An 18,838-nucleotide genomic window follows, 5' to 3' on the forward strand; every position below is an offset into this window, starting at 1 on the left:
AAGATTTAAAAAACTTCAATACTCGAAATTTAAAAAATATTTATGCAAATGTTTTAATTATTTTAAATAAAATTTTCATTATATTGATAATCAGTGAAAAATAAAACTGATAATTTGCCGCTTAATTTAAAATCGATAAAAATAAGTGTAGACTGATTTAGATAAAAATAAAATTTATTTACAAGGTTTTATTAAATAATTTAATAAAAATACTTAAGGATTATATTATAAGGTATTATAAATATATAAAATATATAAACAATTGTTTATTTTATTTAAAATTTTCAATTTATTGCGAGATGGATTTACAATAAACAGAAAATAATTACTGGGCAGTGGGTGCTGACGGTGCTGCGGCAGCGGCCTGTGCCTGTTCTTCGCGGATGCGGTCTTTCTTGAGCAGACCCATGAAGGAAGCTTTGTCGGCGGCTGTCTGGAAACGACCGTGTCCGAATTTGGAACTTGTGTCGATGAACTTCAAGTTTATCTTCTCCAGAGCGGCACGTTTCGTGTGTACCAACAGCGACTGTAATTACAATAATTAACTTTTAGTAAACTATTTTCAATCAAATTACAAATTTATTTACGTATGAAATATAAATCAGTCCTATCATTAAAGATCAAAGAATTTCATAAAGATATTTTTTGGCTCTATCTGATATTCATCATAAATTTCATTGAATTTTCATATAAAATAATTTTCTTCTTCATATATTTACCTTACGAAGAGTAATGATACGTTTCTTGGGTCCCATGCAGCAACCCTTGATCATGATGAAGTCATTGTTTACTTCTCCGTAGTGAGGGAAACCTCCCATTGGAGTAATCGATTTTTCCGTAAGATCGTATTCAGTTGACGCGTTGTTCTTAACGATCTGCAATTATGATATATATGATTAATAAATTTATTAAACACAAGTCAATTAATAATTAAATACTTTATCAACTGTCCCTTGATTTAGAGGCCCAATTTAAACAATTAAATTGGGTACTATGAACAAGTGATTATTCTCAGCCCCGTAATAAATTTATAAATCAAAACTTCTCTCTTTTGGAAGAAGAATTAACCTGTCTAGAGGCTTGAATATCTAGTGGTTGATTTAAATGAAAGAAAAAGTTACCTTTCCGTCTTTAGTATGGATTCCCTGTCCAATTCTGTAGATCTTCTTGTTCATTTCTGTACGATGGTGGTATCCTTTCTGACCAGCACGAGCTACAGTGAAGGATACTCGACTTGGATGCCATGCACCGATACAGGCTACTTTTCTTAAACCCTTGTGGGTCTTACGTGGTAATTTCTTTGTATGCCAACGGGAAGTGACACCTGTAATTTATTTTAATTATTACAAACTCAATAAAAATAATTTATATTTATTTATTTATTTAAATAAATAAATGAATAAATAAAATACGAATTATTATAAACTTCAGTAGGAAGGCAGCATGATTGTATCGTCAAAGAAATCAGACAAGGCACATCATGTTTTTTCATCATTTAGTTTATCAATAAAACGTATTTAATTTAAAAAAATTAATTAATTTAGTTCACTTGCAACCTATAGTGTGTGCTATTGTTTACTCTTTCACTTACTTTTGCTTTCTCTTTTACGAAATATCGCTTACTCACTTTTTCTCCTTTTGAAATTGTGAGACAAATTTCTTTAAATATTTATAACTTTTTTATTAATCGGTGGTACGATAGTTTTGATATATTTTCAAATTACAAATTTTTGTTTCTACATTCTATTACATTTTGGAAAAACTTAATTTCTGACACTCAGAAAAATGAGCGGGATTGTCTTAGTTGCACTCGTAGAGTAAATGAGAATTTGAAAACAATTTTTCTTGGAAACGAATTAGAATTTTGGAAAATACCAAATTTTTAACCCTATTTCAAGGTTTTAAAAAACGCTAAAGACTCTACTTTAGGTTTCTAGTGTTTGTCTGTGAATTGAATTGAATTATAAATCTGTTGACGTTACCCTTCAAGCAAAATAATTCAAAATGACTTTTTTTTCAAGTTACTCCAAGCTAGTAAATGTTAACTGCGTGTACTTTGATTATCAATATCTCGTTTTATAAACCGTCAAAAATTTTGACTTTTCAAAATTACATGGAGGACATTTTGATATCATATTCAAGTTGCAGAAAATTCTCATGAAAAGTCGGTTTGCAAGTGAACTACCTCAAGTAATCAATAAATAAAATATACCTTTGTATCCTTTTCCCTTGGTGACACCAATGCAGTCAATCATCTCATCAGGAGAGAATACATTGGAAACAGCGACGGGTTTTTCAAAGTGTTCTCTTGCCCACTGAACTTTTTGGGCGATGGTTCCACCGTTCAATTGGATTTCCATGATGTTGGCTTTCTTTTGACGTTGTCTCAAGAGTTTCATCTGAGTGTGGGCGATGACACGGATGACTTTGCAGTATTTAACCATTTTACCGAAATCTTTCTCGATAGATTTACGGCCCAAATCATCAGACCATTTTTTGCTGGCTTTTGTGAAAGCCTTCTTTTTGCTCTTGTACCTAGACAGAAGAAATGGCAAAAACCGTCGTCACGTCCATCTGTAATAGTGACAATCTCATCGTAACGAGCGGAGATCGATCACTACTTATGGAATAACCATAAAACGAGATACTAGTCTCCTGGATAATTCCAAATATAATCCTCTCATCTTACGAGCGGAGAGCTGATTATTTATTTTTTAATTTATATTCGTACTCAGTGGTAATAAAATATAACTTGACAAAGTAAAAAAAAAATAGAAAAAAAAACTCTACGGGGAATTAAATGTTCAAAATATTTACCAGTTCTTGTAGAAACGTCTGCGGCAGTCTTCTGAAAGATGCTCAGCCCAAACAGTAGTAAGAGCGCGAAGACCGTGAGGAGTTTCAATGTATCCAACAACACCAACGATAATCATTGGTGGAGTTTCGAGGATAGTTACTGCCTCGACAATTTCTTTTTTGTTTACCTCTGTAAATAAATTAGGTAATTAATTAATAAACCGAATCTTGAATTTTAAAAACAAATTAATAATTTAAGAGTCGGAAGAAAAATGTACTCGACATGGTTTCTCTCAATTGTCCCAGTCCAATGGACTACAAAAAGATCAGAATAATGCCGTGTTTCCGTACATTCCTAAACAAATAGGCAACAGAATTAATCTCCGATATCGTGATAAGGAACGTACTGCACAAAATCAAACAGCTCAGGCATCACTATCTCTGGAAGAGGTTTCCAGGAGATAAAGACATCGGATTTATTTTTTTCGGTTCAGTCAATTGCAATCTTTAATTTATTTTTGTTTTTTTTTTTAATTAAATTTAGTCGTTAGTTTTTGATTTGAATTGGGACTTTTGACAGATGCGCAATTATACTGATGTGCTAAAGAGACTGTACAAGCATGGTCTGCCCCAATGGTCACAGTCCAATGGACTACCATGAGGTATATGGAATATGCTGTGCATCTACACACCTGCCGAAACAGGGCAGATTTAATCTCCGACACCGTGGCGACGAATATACTGCACGGGATCAAACAGCTCGTTGCCACTACTCTGAAAGACCAGTGTACGAGACACCTATCCAACATGAGTATAAGTGTCGGGTTTAATGTTCGTGGAGTTCTTGACCGAATTAAGGCCTTAGTAAACTTGATAAGTTACGCGGTGAAAATCATTTTGAATCGAGTATTTTTATTTAGACAAACTTGACTATGAACCTGAGTTAAGCAGACAATGAATAATTTTTGAATTTCTGTTTAAATAATTTACTTGAATTAAAAAAAAAAATAATCTAAAAATATGCGTGTAGAAAATTGTCGTTTTTTAAAAAAATCAAAAGACAATAGATGTTTGCTAATTTCAGTATCATATTCAACTACTTGCTGATCGTAGCAAACTGACCATGAAAATTCATTGGTAGCCACCACGTGTTTTAATTAAAAACTGGAGTATTTTTAGTAAATTACTAAGGTCTTAGTTCGGTCAAAAACTGCCATGAATTTTAAAATTAATCCTAGAAAAAATGAGTAAGAATAATTGATGCTTACTTGAACCAGGACGATCAGCTTCACGTACCACGTGGGTCATACCGGCTTTGTAGCCGATAAAAGTGGTCAAATGGACTGGTTTGCTTGGGTCATCTTTTGGGAAAGCCTTTACTTTACCACGGTGACGTTGGGATCTTTTTTTTGGGTAGAATCCCATGGACCCATGTCGGGGAGCACTGAACTTACGATGAGACTGAAATTTAAAATAAAAATTATCTTAGCGGTATATTCTAATGTCAAATAATCATTTTAAATAATTTATTTAATTTATCAGACCGCCCTAGAATAATATCGTCATGGTTAATCAGTATAAACCATAAACATTAAAATCTAAATCATCATTTAAAGTTAGAGGTTAAGCGTGTGGCATATGCCGAGGATTCAAAAAAATTTACTCTGTTTAATTATAAAAAATTAAATTTTAGAGAATAAATATTTTATTTTTTTAATTGAATGGTATTTTGTAAATACTTTTAAATTATTTTTGAATATTATTTGCAAAGGATGTTTGTTGTAAATTAAGATTTAGTGAGCGTGCTTACCATGGTGAAGTCCAAGGAGAAAATGGCAGAGTGAACGAAAGGCTTCTGAGGAGTGGAAACTTGAAACTTGCAGAGAGATGGCGCTCATTTGAATGCCAACTTGACAAAAAAGGGAAATGACTACCAACATTTAAATAAAATAAAATCATTGAGAAAGAAACTTGCACTCATGTTTTCCTGGTGTTATTTTTCCTAATGATTAAAAAATAAATTGCGTTTTGTTAAAAAATAAAAATGAAATAAATAAATTTAAACACGAGGGTTATGAAAAAGATTTAATTATATTTTTTATTATTTATTTGTATAAAATATAAAATATAAATAATTATTAATGATAACTGATAAGAATAATTATATTTTAAGAGAGCTTTTGATTATTTTTTTTTATACATTTGATGATTATTTAAAAATTACATTAAAATATATGCATTTTTTTAAGTAAAATTAATTTTATGAATAAATCTAATCATAGGTGGATTACATTCATATATTATTTATTTCTGCGCGTTCGTAGGGAGCGTGTTGACGACGCAGGTGACGGGAGGGGCTGTAAAATTTTTTAATTGTTTAGTTATGAAAATTATTAGAGATCTATTGTAATTTTTTAATAACAAATTACCTCAGGAGTTGTTGGTATGACGATTACGCCATCTTCTATAGGAGTATACAGTCTTCTTCCACGAGTTTGCCTTTTTCCGGTTGACGGGCATGACGTCTTGGCTGTTGTTTTACGCGTTGATCTCCTAAAATAATATTTATTAATTAAGTTATTCAATAATTAGTTAAGGGCATTCTCAGGCAGTGCCCCCACTTTTTAAAAATATTAAATAATTCAACTGTCATAACCGTATTAAAATTTTATTAATTAATTAAAAAAATTAAAACCTTAATTGAAAAAATGAAAATTTCGCAGAGATGTAGAATTTAAAAAAAATTATTTACTGTTGTTATTAATTAGGAGTTCAAAGACATTTGGTAAATAAATTTTAGTCCACAATATTTGAAAATTCGAATTATAAAATTGACGTGAAGATTTTACTGAAATTTAACGAATTTCTTTTAACTCCCAATTGATACCAACTGTAAGTAATTGTTTATTAATTTACATCAGCGAAATTGCAATTACGTTGTCCTTGTTTCAATTAATGAATCCTCCTATTAGTACCCTTAGTAAAAGAATCGATTTAAAACAATTAGAAAAAAAAAATTTTAAATACTTTTTAATGCTTTTGAATACTTTTGAATCACCCTTCTTATGGGCATTTAACATTGCAAATCGTTTCGAATCGTTTCTTTTAATCAGGGTATTGCGTCACAAATGATAGACCCCTCTCCCCATTATAACGGAAATGTATGCATAGAAATATCTATATATTTACAAATATGAAACGAGTGACTTTCAATCATAACAAAAAAATTTAAAAAAACCGAGAAAAATTTACGAAATTCTTTGATGAGCGAACGTCACATTTCCTTAAACCCCCGGCCCCTTTGTCAAAGTAAGCGACACCCCCTCCACAATAAGTGCGAACGGCCCTAATTGATAAAATTTCGATACGCTCGACAGTTGTCATTGAAAATTTTTAAAAAGTGGGGGTCACTGTCAGAGAATGGCCTCAAATTAATAAAAATAAATGATTTCATACGTAGACTCTGTTTCGGAAATTTCTACTATCGGAATGTTATGATTGGGAGACGTCGGCTCGAGTACTTTTCGTGCGCGTCTGCCACGACGTTCTGTAACGGACTCGTCTTCAGACGTCTCTTCTTTAGTGTCTTTAGGTGGCTTATTTTCTCTTAATTTCAACTGAAAATTAAAAAATAACATTGTTAATTAATTATTAGTAAAATATATACATATATATTTAGTGCAGTATTTTTACCTGAGCTCTATCGCTTGACGGTGCTCGGAATTCATCACCTTTATCCCGAGGCGTGTGACCTTTAACAAGGAAAATATCTTGAAACTTCTTCACTTCCCTTTTTTCTTTCTCCAAATCTTCTTGCAATTTTTTAATTAAATTCTCTGATTTGTTAACCATTTCATCTCGATTCTTTTTGAAGCTTTCGAGCTCCCGCTCTTTTTCATCGATCGTATTCCTATATCTGCCTTCACAATCCTTCAATATTTCCAGTTCTCTTTTATAATAATTGACAGTTGATTTCATTTCTTCAATGTCTTTATCATAATTATTATTTTTAGTTTGCAATTTTTTATTCAATTTATCCAACTCAGACAATTTCTCTTTAGCTTCATCGCGTTCTTTTATCATCTGCTTTAACTCCTTCTCCAGATCATCAGTAGCTCCTAATTTAATTGATCCTTTTATTTCTTTTTGCAAATCATAAATTTCTTTATCTTTCTCCCTCACTGTTTTTTCTAACTCTTCTATTTTACTCTCAAGTGATTTTTTCGATTCCTCGAGTTCTTGTCGCAGGATTTCTAGCTCCGATATCCGGGACTTGAGATTTTTCACCACTTCTTCAGCTTCGTCTACAGCCTTCTCCAGTTCTGCGATACGCGGCAGATGTTTTTCCCGACAGCAGTTCAAATCAGTTTCATAAATTTCCCTTGACTTCTTGAACTCTTCATTTTCACTCGAAAGCTCCTCAACTTTCTGTTCCATTTCGATTAATTTAATATCCAATTTTCCTTCAAGCTCTCGTTTCTTTTCGATAGACTCCAGCTGTGACTCCTTATCCTCTAGCTCATTCCTAATGCCGTCGGCTTGTCTCCTCGCTTCGGACAACTCATCCTTCACTTTCCTCAAGTCATTCTCGCAAGTTTCCTTCAGCTCTTCCAACTTTTTATTTTCATTACTGAGCTTCTCAATTTGTTGCTTCAACTCTTCAAATTCAATCTCCATTTTTTGTTTTATCTCCAACTCTTTCTCCAGAGAATCTAACTGAGTTTCCTTGTCCTCCAAGTCTTTCTTTATAAAATTAATTTTATCTTCAGCTTCAGCTAATTCTCCATTCTTTTTACTCAGATCACTCTCGCAAAACTCTTTCAGTTCTTTCAACTTTTTATTTTCCTCAACGAGTTTCTCCATCTGTTTATTCAACTCATTAAGTTTTACTTCCACTTCTCTGTTAATCTCCAACTTTTTCTCCACAGAATCCAACTGAAGTTCCTTTTCCTCCAGGCCATTTTTAACAGAATCAAATTTATCCTTAACCTGAGCTAATTCTTCATTCTTTTTATTCAAATCATCTTCGCAAGACTCTTTCAATTCTTTCAATTTTTTATTTTCGTCTTCAAGGACCGTGACAAGTTGTTCCAACTTTTCAAGTTTCAATTCCAACTCAGTTTTCACGCGCTCTTTCTCATCCAATTCACCCTTGATACTAGTAATAGTTTTCTTCGTTTCAGTTAACTCTTCATTAATATTGTACAAGTCTTCCTTGTAGTAATCTCTCGCCGCCTTCATCCTCTCATTTTCTTCATTATGTGCCTCCAACTCTTCATTTAATTTTATTACACGCTCCTGCTCCTCTTCATATTTAGCCTTCAACTCTGAATACTTATCCCGCAGTTCCTCCAGCTGATTTTCCTCGCCATCAACTTTATCATCAGCGAAAGTCAACGAAGTTTGAAGAGATTTATTTTCAACCGACTCACTGAAACTGGTTTGATTACTCTGAGTTGAAGTGGACGGCGAAGTCTGACAGTTATGGTCGCGAACTTCCTTATTGTCATCGCGCTCTTCACCAGCATCAAACTTGACACGTTGCTCCTTCAATTCATTATAATTATTCTGGATCTCCCTCAAATTATTTTTCAATTCCTGAACCTCGAAAATTTTTCTCGACAATTTTTCACTCACCAGATTATTATCTTTTTCGAGACTCGCCACTTTCTCTTCCAGCTCTTCTATCATATCACGAGCATCAGATGTCCTCTCTTTGATCTCAAGAACTGTTTCCTTAGTACTCTCTTTGTACAATTTTTTCAACTCATCGTATTTATTTTCCAGTTCGTGGAGCTGCTGGACCAGTGCTTTTATTTCTTCTCCCCGTTCTTGAATCAAATCTTCTTTCTGAGCCACAACCTCCTCAGCGTTTTCTAACACAGCATTTAAATCTGCTAGTTCTTCATCCTTGTGCGCTAATTCAATCTCCAGTTTATTGATCCGACATTCTTTGCCATCAATTTCATTACGCAGTTCAATGAAATCTTTCTTGGCTTGATCTAGTAAATTCTCATAAGATTTTTTCTTCTGCTTACACTGGTGCAGTTCCTGCTTCAACTGATTGACGTAGACTTCACTCCTATCTTCAATGCAAGAGTTTTCCAAAGTGGCAACAAGATTCATAGACACTTTTATTTGCTCTGCATCCAGACTTTGCTGATAGAGAGCTTTATTTCTTTCTACCAACGCTTCATCTTTCTCTTTAATTGTTTTCTTTAATTTTTCCTTCAAAGAATCAACTTTCTGATTCAACTGTTTTATCTGAATTTCCATTTCATCTTTCGTAACATCCGCATCTGAATCATCGTCTTCATCCTCATCATCTTGTTCAGAACGTTTACGTTTACGGCTTTTGGCTGCTGCTGCTAATTGGTTCTTGTAATACGTCTCCAAAGTTTCCAGTTCCCATTCATAGAGAGTGCGATGCTCATCTTTGACATTATTAAGTCTTGATTGATGATCTTCTTCCATTCTCTTAATAACCGCGGAATAATATTTACTGATCTCGTCACGTGTTTCAAGATCTCTTTTAAAAGCAGAAGATTTCATCTTTTCAATTTCTTTACGTAAATTTCTATTTTCTTCAACGAGTACTTCGTAGTCTTCAGCAGCTACATACGCACACTCTTCTTCAGTTGACTGCTCAACGATACTCTCAAGATCACATTCCGTAGCCGGTTCATCCCAATCAGTTGCAGTATCCGTGCTTTGCAAAACGAGATGGGAAAATCTTGTCTTAGATTTTCTGCGTTTTTTCATTTTAGGTTGAATCACTATTTTTTTTGCCATGGCGGCAAAATTCAATACGTTCTGAGTCTCGATGTATAAATTTGGTGACGGATTCACGTTTACGACCAAAGCTATCGGTTCTTTTCCCGACAATGCGGTCTGGAATAGTCTAGTTAATTTTGATTCTCGGAATGGGCCAATTAGATCGCTCCGCTGCTGCTTCACTGTCTGAACATCAAAGATTGATTTTAAACAACGACCCAGTACCATAAGACTTGTGTTTATGTTCTTTGCTTCTTTCAAACGATCGCCCTGGTTTAGAGTTTTTTTCAAACGTTCAGATCCAGCTAAATCGCAGAATGTGAATCTAAAAAAATTAATTAACAAATTAATTAATATCAATTGTTGTGGTAAAAATAAAAAAACAGGGTGGCCACAAAGCAATGATTTCAAAATTCCCTGATATTTCCCGGTTTCCCAGTAAAGTTTTTCACACTTTTCCCTGATTTAGAAATTTTATTCGTATCATTTAGATATTAAAAGTTTTTATTATATTTTCATTTTTAATAATTAAATTTGATAATTAAATCATGCGAAAAACTATTCGATGTTAAATATGTATAAGTTAAAATATTTAATAAGAAATTTTATAATTTAAATAAATTCAAAATACACTGGTTACAAAAATTAAGGGATATTAAAAAAATTTCAAGTTTTTTAGTAATTTTTACCAGTTTGTAACTCGAAGGAAAATGGTCGTACAATAAAAACAAAGAGTCAAACTGTAGCTTCAAGTGTCTAGTTTTCTGATCTGGGGCTTTAAATTTTTTTATTACGCACGGTTCCGGAACAATCAAAAATCAATCATAATGATCGAAAAAAAAATATTGAAGCTCGAAGACCGTTTTTAAGACGAGCAAAAATTTGGTAAATTTCTTTTTCGATGGTTTTCTTTGGATTACTCGGGAACCGCACATAATAAAAAAAATTTCAAGACCAGATCAGAAAACTAGAAACTTGAAGCTACAATTTGCCTTTTTTGTTTTTGTTGTATGACCATCTTCCTTCGAGTTACAACCTGTTGAAAATCACTTTAAAATTTGATGTTGATGCTGGATGACTAGATTTCTGAAACGTTTCGCATATAGATGCTGGTATGTCAGCCGAAAATCTTAGACTACCCCCCAATCCCCGGAACGACCCCTTAAGCAGTCGAATTACATGAATGTTTTCATTTTCGTTGCGCGAAAAACGTTCCAATCTTCAGGTACATAAAATTTTAAATTTTTTTAATATATCTTAATTTTATAACTAGTGTATAATTGAAAATTTTTTAAATTTTGAACTGTTACAATTTAATTCCCGAATACTTTTCGATATCCCCTGACGTTTCCATGATATTTCCCGGTTGCATTAAATTCCCTGATAATTCCCGATATTCCCGGTTCGTGGCCACCCTGAAATAGAAAAATAATAAATACTCACGTGCTCATCTCTACAGACTTGGGATCGTTATTCAATAAATTACGTAGCAATTTAATAGAAAATATGCAGTGGGAACGAGAACTATGAGCATTAAGTGCAGTAGCCGCAACTTTGAGATTATACTGGCCAGCCATTAAAATTTGATAGGCTTCGCAACTGGAAGTAACAAAAATAGATTTCAATCCTTTGATAAAAGTCGCGCCGTGGCTATCAGTAGCAAGTTTCAGAGCTGGACGACGTTGAGATGAGTCATTGGAGAGTAAATCGTATATAGTTTCGTTGTATATTTCCGCGAATGAGATCCAGACAGCACATGGATTATCTGACAGCATGTCGGATTTCATTTCACCAGCTTCGTTTTTAAGTACTTGCTGCATTTTTTTGAAAGCATCGATGTACTGATTACGGTCCGACGCTCCATAAGATACGAGCTTGCTTTTGTTCTCCACCTCAATCTGTTTTTCCAATGAGGATAATTTTATCACTTCGCTGTGGTTGAGTGGCTTGTAGTTGGGTATCTCCGTGGGAATTATATGGGAAAAAAGATACTCCAAACTTCTGGGGATAAGACCTGGTTCGGATGCAGTACCTTGTAGTGTATAAGACTTGCCGGAGTTTGTGGTGCCTATAGAATATTATAAATTAATTGCCTGCAAATTTGATAAATTAAAATAAAAAATTACCGTAGGTCATGATGGTGGCATTGTGTCCTTCTAAAAACTCGGGCATCTGAGGCTGCAAAACGCGATTGAAAAACTCAGCTTGCGAGGTCTCAGGACCGAAGGTCTCTGTGAAAGTGTACTTGCGACAAACCAAATCAATTGTTGACGATCTCATAGACATGGTGTGATTATCCTGACTAGGTAATTTTGTAAGCAAAGATGTTGAGCTGGTAATACGATAGGCATCTTCCTGCTCAGAAGTAAGCTTTGGTTTTTTACTGAATGGTTTTAACCGCAAATAAACTTTTATTGTTTGAGCTGAAGACACGTCTAGACTTGCTTGCGTCTCACTTTGGGTTTCTTCAACCTCATACACTGAATATAAATTTTTTTTAGCCTCCACCGATGGTCCAGGTCGCTGTCCAAATGATAAAATACTAGGATCCCGGCCAAAAATATATGACATCTCACCTGTCAACAGCGACGAAGGTCTGATGGGATCGAGCGTCTTATCCATCTAAAAATAAATCATCAACAAGTCAACTCATCATCAATATATAAAAAATAAACAAATAATTATCAGTTGATTAATTTTGTTTACTTACCTCTAGATCATCTGGATTAGTTTCATTCATTTTTATTTATTTTTTGTATAAAATTCATTCAATAATTAAACTAAAACGCCGGGAAATAAATAATACAATCAACAAAGCGTCATGGCTGAATATTTCCCTCTCAAATGAATAAACTATTTATCCTAAGGACGGTTGTCGTAAAACGGTTACAATGTTTTTGAAAATACAGGCTTGCTATTGGATGAATTTTACTTTTGTTTTTAGTCTCTAGCGACATTGCAGCAGTTGAAAGTATTCAGTATCTCCATCTACTAAATTTCTTTTTAAATATAAATGGCGCCAACAATGTTCTCATTCAAATGGCCAGTGGCCAGCTAAAAAATCATTCTATTGATGAGAGTGAATATAGCAGACGTGAGACATTTTATAAATTTTAGATTTTTAGATAAATTTTAGATAAATTTTAAATTTTTATTCTACTGACATTTTATTTATTTATTTTAAAATTCAAAAAATTCCCACTTGTTACGTCCACACTCATTTCTATCAGTGCACATAAAATTATATATTTACTTGATGTAAAATGACAGCTTTAATTTTACGTGAAATTTACATGAGTGTGAATGTAGCGGACATGAGACATTTTATAAATTTTAAATAAATAAAGGAATTAATTAAAATAATTAAATTTAAAAACAATACGCGTACTCATTTTTCATTGATCTAAATACACATTTTTAAAATGATAGTAAAGTTAGCGGTCATCTAACAATTTTTAAAACTTTTAAATAATAAGTTAAAATGTTTATAAAATAAAAATAAAAAATTGCATGTTTAGAAAATTCAGAATTCAATACATGAATTTTTTTTAATTTTATCGTTTTAATTATTTAATTTTTTTGTGTAATTAAAAAATTTTCGTATGTCTGCTACGTTTACACTCATATTTTGAAATTTTTATTCTACTTGAATTTTATTTTATTTATTTATTCAAAAATTCAAAAAATTCCCACTTGTCAGTTACATTCGCACTCATCAAATTTATAAGTATGTTCTTTTAAGATTCTGAAGTTAGCTGACGTCTAATAATTTTTGAATTTTTTTCCAAGCGGTAAATTATAAAGAAAAATATTTGTTTACCCAAAGATACCCCAGGAAAGTAAACCAGAGTAGAGTTTCAGCTCAGAAATTTAAAATTAAACTTTTGACATCTCGATGGGGTACAGTATATTTATATAAAAATTTCAATTCAACTTTATAGCTCTCCTATATCTAAAATAACATGAGTGTGAATGTAACTGACAGGCGGGAATTTTTAAATATTTAAATAAATAAATAAAATGTGAGTAGAATGAAAATTACAAAATGCGTATTTAGATAATTGAAAATTATCTGAATATATGAAAATATATTAAAATTAATTTATTTAAAATTCATAAATTGTCTGATGTCTGGTACATTCACACTCATAAAATAACATGATCCTGAAGTTTGAAGACAATTAAAAATTTCGAATTTTTTTTAACAAATCAATTAAAAAACTAAAATAAAAATATGCACATGTAGAAAATAAAAAAAACAACAGGTGCAATTTTTCAAAAATATTTTTTTTATTACCCAGCAATCTTTTTTATCAGTTGAGTTGAACATGCAGACACTCTGTTGACGAAATTTTGAATTAATTATCATGTCTGTCTATTTTTCATTTTGCTTTATTTCATGGAGAATAGAGACTCTATTCTCCATGCTTTATTTTATTATTATTGTTATTATTATTTATATTTTTGTCTCACAAATTACAAAGTATATATATGAAGTGCAAAGTGTGTTCTGTGTATCGAGACTTTTCTGTTACTCGTTAATTTTTTTTCGTCACTACTTCATTTAAATTGAATTGAATGAATTTATCAAATAAAGTATTCCATTTAAATACTCATTTTTATTCATCATATTTGTTTTATATTCAATCAGGTTCGTATGAGTTCTTATTTATAAATTTTAAAATTAGGTTATCAATATGTGATAACTCATATTTTATATATTATATATATCTGTATATATTATTAACAGATCATTCATTTTTATTAATGTTTTTTTTCTTTATTTATTCATACTCTAGATCGTGATAAAAGATAAAAAAAATGTCTCAGCAATTTGTTGGCTGTATGGTCTCAATAAAATGTGTTGATGATCTTGGTACTTATCAGGGTCAAATAACAAATTTTAATCGAGAAACTGTTACTATTTCAAAAGCATTTAAAGATGGTATACCACATTCTTCGCAAGAGGTTACTATTAAGTATGTATTTTTAAAATAAATTTATCATATGATTTATTTGCTTGTTTATCACTCGATACTCTGTAAGAAAATTAAGTATTCTGTGTAGTGTAAATGACTTGGTGTAAGATTTTTGTGTGAAAATTACACTGAATATCGTATTAAATTTACGCGGTACAAATTATAAAATTTTATGATACCAGCATCGAAACTTGAAGTTTCAGTGTCTCTACAGCCATTCGAAAGAAGATAATTTCACCAATGCCGCGAATGATTATTATTAGCAGACAAGTAAATTGTGAATGTCCAGTCAGCGGGCACACAAACTTGTTTCTTCCCTTGGGAATGCACAAATAATCCCTGGTATCCAAGCTGGCGACAATCTACTGCAGCAGCTTGTCACCAAGTTGCTGCAAAAATTGGCTTCTCCATAAATTTACGGCAACTGGTCGATAACTTTTTGAGAATGTTGGTGGCAAAAGTTGGCATTCGTTAGTTGACAGAAAGTCGCCTTCAATTTTCTCAGAAAGTTAGTGACAGGTTGGGACAGTAGATTGTCACCAACATTCTGGGAAAGTTGCCAACAACTTGTAGTCAACAGTTACAAAAGCTGAAAGTTGTCGTCAACTTGATCACAACTAATTGACACCAACTTTCTGACGAGAAAGTCTTGCTATTGGGGATGTTTCTGCCCGTTGACTGAAGGCTTTCGCAATTTAAACTCTGATACTTGTCATTTTTGTAATAGTAATTTCAGAGCATTAATTTTATTTGCGTAAATGACAGTTCTGACTGTGATTAAGTTTTGTAAAAATTAGTGTCAATAATAAATAGTATTTATAGTTTCTGCTTAATTATAAATTGCAAATGACAATTTAATAGTTGATGACACCATTGGTAGAAAATTAACTTGTTTCTGACTGGCTACTGACATTGAAACTTTAAGTTCCAATGCAGGTAATCATGAAAAATCTAGTGTGTAACTCAGGATGAAACACGATTTCCACCTGTGTACTGAATTTTATTTATTTTTTCTTCAGTGCCAGAGATATACAAAACTTGGAGATAATATCAACAGAAGAAGCGGGAGCTAAAGAAGAACAAATGGAGAGTAAAGTTACTGTTAAAAGGCCTATTGCTAAACGTGCTAATAGATCTGTATCAGAATGTATCCCACCTTCAACACCTCCAGTTAATCAGAATCAGAATCAGAATCAAGTTCAAGTTCAAGCAAATTCAGTTAAAAAAACTGAGCAAAGTCATCCTGAGTATCCAACTAATGGACAAGTTCTTGCTGGTACTGAATTTAAATTAAAATTTAAATTTTTATATTTATTTCATTTTATTTAAAAAATTATTTATTTCAGCGGAGACAAATGCTAAATTTAATCAGAAAAAAGTGATACAGAGAAAAGCGCAGGGCAGAGATGTACTGGCCTTTGGTACTCCGATAGACCAGTTTATGAACCAAGAATTTGATTTTGAAAAAAATCTAGCATTGTTCAATAAAAAAGTATGTACATTATTGATATTAAATTTACGAGCTAGATAATTTTAAACGTTAAATATTTTTTAATTTTGTCGTAGGCGGTGTGGGAAGAAATAAATTCATTGAAACCCGGGATTGTACGAAAGTCGGAGAGTGGTAGAGGAAAATATCGCCATGATGAGAATGTCATCGTGGCAAAACCCACGACATTGAGACAAATAATCGTTCCAGTGAGTGATGAACGTGAATATGTGACGGACGATGGTCTGGTGATACCCAGTATCACTGTCGATCTTCACAGACAGTTAATCGGCGCCGCTGATCGTCTTGGAATAAGTTGGGAAAGACGAGTAATTAATTATTTTTATTTATTTAAATTCACTTCTTACATTATTACGGACAAAAAATAATTACTAATTTTTTTTTTGTGAATTAAAAACAGGTCGAATTAATGGGACGAGCCGGAGCAGAAATAATTATCCAATTGCTGGGTGGCGCTCATCGATTGAATCCTAAAAATGCTCATCAGTGGCCGACAATTGTTGCGCTGTGCGGAGCTCATCGTACTGGAGCTGCTGGAGTTAATTGTGCACGACAATTGTCAACTCACGGTATTAGAACAGTTGTTTATGTTGAAAATTCCGAAAATATATCATTACTACAAGAGTTATCGTTATACAAAATGACGGGTAACAAAGTTGAGACTAAAATAGACAAATTAGCGTCAGTTGTTGATCTGATAATACTTGCGCTTCATGACGAGCATTCACCGAAAAATAGTATTCCAGCGGTTGCCAAATGGGTCAATAGTAATAAAGCTCCTGTCCTTGCTATCGAACCTCCTTCAACTGGTACTCCGGGTATCTTAAGTAAATTCAGTCTTGTCGGCGGATTACCATTGTCACATAGTCCTGATAACGGGAGACTGTACCTCTGTAATTTGGCATTGCCAACAAAAGTTTTTACAGACGTTGGGATTACATATCGATCGCCATTTGGACCAAAATTCGTAATCCCACTTCACTATGATGACTCTTAACATATTTTTTTTTTCTAAATGACCAATACAATGTATTTGATGACATTATAGTGAGTTTAATATGACAGTGACAATTTATTTTATTTAATAATAATTATAATAATTATAATAACTAATAATATATTGTAATACTGTCTTATTTAAATCTAAAATAATTCATTATTTCATTTTTTTTTTTTTTTTTTTTTTTTTTTGTTCAATTCATTCATTAAATCAATTACTTAATTTTTAATCGTTCAATTGAGTTTATAATTTTTTAAAAATTATTTTTCAATAGATTTAAGGTGAGAGACCCAGTACCCGGTCAGGGAACTAGTACCTGATCAGGTACGAGGTCTTTTACTTTAGTTTACATAAAAACATTTTTTTCATCCTTAAAAAATATAAACATAGACCTGAAGATCGTAACGTTTTGCGCAACGAAAAAAAAAAAATTGATAGTAAAAAATCTACTGGATTAGATTTGATAAAAGTCGAATATAGATGCTGGTATGTCAGCTGAAAATCTTAGGCCCCCAACTTCCGGAACTACGATTTAAGCCAATCTTGTTGCGCGAAAAACGTTTCGATCTTAAGGTATATAAATAAATAGACATTGATATACTTTAATATATGTACAGATATATATTAAAAATATCAATAAAAAAATTGTTAATAAAATTACTACGTTTACCTAAACATTACGTACTGAAACAGTTATTTAATTATTTAATTAGTGAAATATTCTTTTAAGTACTCAGTTAAAAAAAAAAAAAAACCCTCATCTTGATAGTGAATTTTTATAAATAATTTTATAAATTATTTATAAAAACGTATCCAATTACTGAGTGTATGATACATAAATTTGTTGTAATTGTCGTTAGAAAAAAATAACGTTTTTTTATATTGTAAATTAATGAGTTGCGTCTCGAATTATGTGCGATGTCACACTCTGATAGTTAATAATAATAAAATTAAAAATTATATACGTTAAAAATTTCCAATATACATAACTACTTATTGTTATATTATCGTGTTTATCCTTCAGCGATCCCTCTTAATATATATTATAAGTGATATGACACAAATGAAAAGTGAAAGCTATATGTCATCACAACAGCGATTACTTCAGTCTTAAGCTTTTTATGTCTTATATTTTATGTTAAATGAAGATAATGAGGAACAATATTATTAGATACTTGTTGTGTCTTAAATAATTTAATAAATAATTTAAGTATGATATTTTTTAAACAGCTCAAGTAATTGGTAAAAATTATTTATAATTTACCAGCGAGTATGGTTCGTTAGCTACTAAGTATTAATTATTAGTTAAATTAAAAGTACTTCCGTTTTGATTTATTTTTTATTAATCATGACCTTGGCCACAGTGGCTTTATTTTCACATTACCGTTAATTAAGATTATCGAGTAATGTTTTATGAAGATATTCATATATAGAATTATCTTAGTTTTTTTTAGTATTAAATTTTATTATTTTTTTTTTTTATTTTCATATCGTATGCGTTATCTTTATATAGGATTAAAATACAATACTGTTATCAATTCATCGTCGTGGCAGACAGTCGTATGTTGTTTCTTGTGAAAAAGTTATTTTGTGAAAAGCGTTAATGTGACACGAAAATAATAAATTTATATTTTTAAAATATCTGTAACATAAAATATTTATAATTTATTATGATTATTGGATATAAAAAATTGACTGTTCAATAATTTAAAATAAAATAATAAGTAATAATAGTAATTGTTTAGTTAAGTAAACTTTCGTATTACCTTGATGATTACT

General features: G+C 31.8%; 3 protein-coding genes and 1 non-coding gene across 4 annotated transcripts; 1 reads left to right on the forward strand and 3 right to left on the reverse strand.

The window, feature by feature from the left end:
• Positions 1 to 262: 262 nt before the first annotated feature.
• On the reverse strand, positions 263 to 4,709 carry LOC130666616 (60S ribosomal protein L3). Its single transcript, XM_057467780.1, has 7 exons — positions 4,607 to 4,709; positions 4,065 to 4,257; positions 2,818 to 2,986; positions 2,213 to 2,535; positions 1,122 to 1,324; positions 720 to 875; positions 263 to 526 (listed from the first exon to the last, which is right to left on the reverse strand). The coding sequence occupies exons 1-7, from the start codon at positions 4,607 to 4,609 to the stop codon at positions 326 to 328; spliced, it is 1,248 nt and encodes a 415-aa protein (XP_057323763.1). The 5' UTR covers positions 4,610 to 4,709; the 3' UTR covers positions 263 to 325.
• Positions 4,331 to 4,406, reverse strand: LOC130667242 (small nucleolar RNA U43). Its single transcript, XR_008989813.1, has one exon. It is a non-coding gene; the product is annotated as a small nucleolar RNA U43 (small nucleolar RNA).
• Positions 4,710 to 4,902: 193 nt separating the features above from the next.
• On the reverse strand, positions 4,903 to 12,439 carry LOC130666615 (kinesin-like protein KIF20B). Its single transcript, XM_057467779.1, has 7 exons — positions 12,281 to 12,439; positions 11,697 to 12,192; positions 11,014 to 11,638; positions 6,490 to 9,895; positions 6,253 to 6,413; positions 5,226 to 5,349; positions 4,903 to 5,153 (listed from the first exon to the last, which is right to left on the reverse strand). The coding sequence occupies exons 1-7, from the start codon at positions 12,308 to 12,310 to the stop codon at positions 5,097 to 5,099; spliced, it is 4,899 nt and encodes a 1,632-aa protein (XP_057323762.1). The 5' UTR covers positions 12,311 to 12,439; the 3' UTR covers positions 4,903 to 5,096.
• Positions 12,440 to 14,057: 1,618 nt separating this feature from the next.
• LOC130666619 (enhancer of mRNA-decapping protein 3) lies at positions 14,058 to 18,777 on the forward strand. The gene is made up of 6 exons (XM_057467787.1): positions 14,058 to 14,221; positions 14,370 to 14,549; positions 15,569 to 15,825; positions 15,896 to 16,041; positions 16,116 to 16,367; positions 16,460 to 18,777. Exons 2-6 carry the CDS (start codon positions 14,392 to 14,394, stop codon positions 17,054 to 17,056), a joined length of 1,410 nt encoding a protein of 469 aa, XP_057323770.1. The 5' UTR covers positions 14,058 to 14,221; positions 14,370 to 14,391; the 3' UTR covers positions 17,057 to 18,777.
• Positions 18,778 to 18,838: the final 61 nt, after the last annotated feature.

The sequence above is a fragment of the Microplitis mediator genome, chromosome 4 (assembly GCF_029852145.1).
Source record: "Microplitis mediator isolate UGA2020A chromosome 4, iyMicMedi2.1, whole genome shotgun sequence".
In the NCBI taxonomy this organism is placed as follows: Eukaryota; Metazoa; Arthropoda; class Insecta; order Hymenoptera; family Braconidae; genus Microplitis; species Microplitis mediator.

Excerpts from the sequence above, each read along its gene's own strand:
- LOC130666616 (XM_057467780.1), bottom strand. Across the intron at positions 2,987-4,064 it reads AGCTGATCGTCCTGGTTCAA|AGGTAAACAAAAAAGAAATT; the intron begins GTAAGCATCAAT and ends ATTTATTTACAG. Across the intron at positions 527-719 it reads GTATCATTACTCTTCGTAAG|TCGCTGTTGGTACACACGAA; the intron begins GTAAATATATGA and ends TTGTAATTACAG.
- LOC130666615 (XM_057467779.1), bottom strand. The coding sequence starts at position 12,310 with ATGAATGAAACTAATCCAGATGATCTAGAG. Across the intron at positions 9,896-11,013 it reads AAGTCTGTAGAGATGAGCAC|ATTCACATTCTGCGATTTAG; the intron begins GTGAGTATTTAT and ends TAATTTTTTTAG. Across the intron at positions 5,350-6,252 it reads ATTTCCGAAACAGAGTCTAC|GAGATCAACGCGTAAAACAA; the intron begins GTATGAAATCAT and ends ATATTATTTTAG.
- LOC130666619 (XM_057467787.1), top strand. The coding sequence starts at position 14,392 with ATGTCTCAGCAATTTGTTGGCTGTATGGTCTCAATAAAATGTGTTGAT. Across the intron at positions 15,826-15,895 it reads TAATGGACAAGTTCTTGCTG|CGGAGACAAATGCTAAATTT; the intron begins GTACTGAATTTA and ends TATTTATTTCAG. Across the intron at positions 16,368-16,459 it reads GAATAAGTTGGGAAAGACGA|GTCGAATTAATGGGACGAGC; the intron begins GTAATTAATTAT and ends AATTAAAAACAG.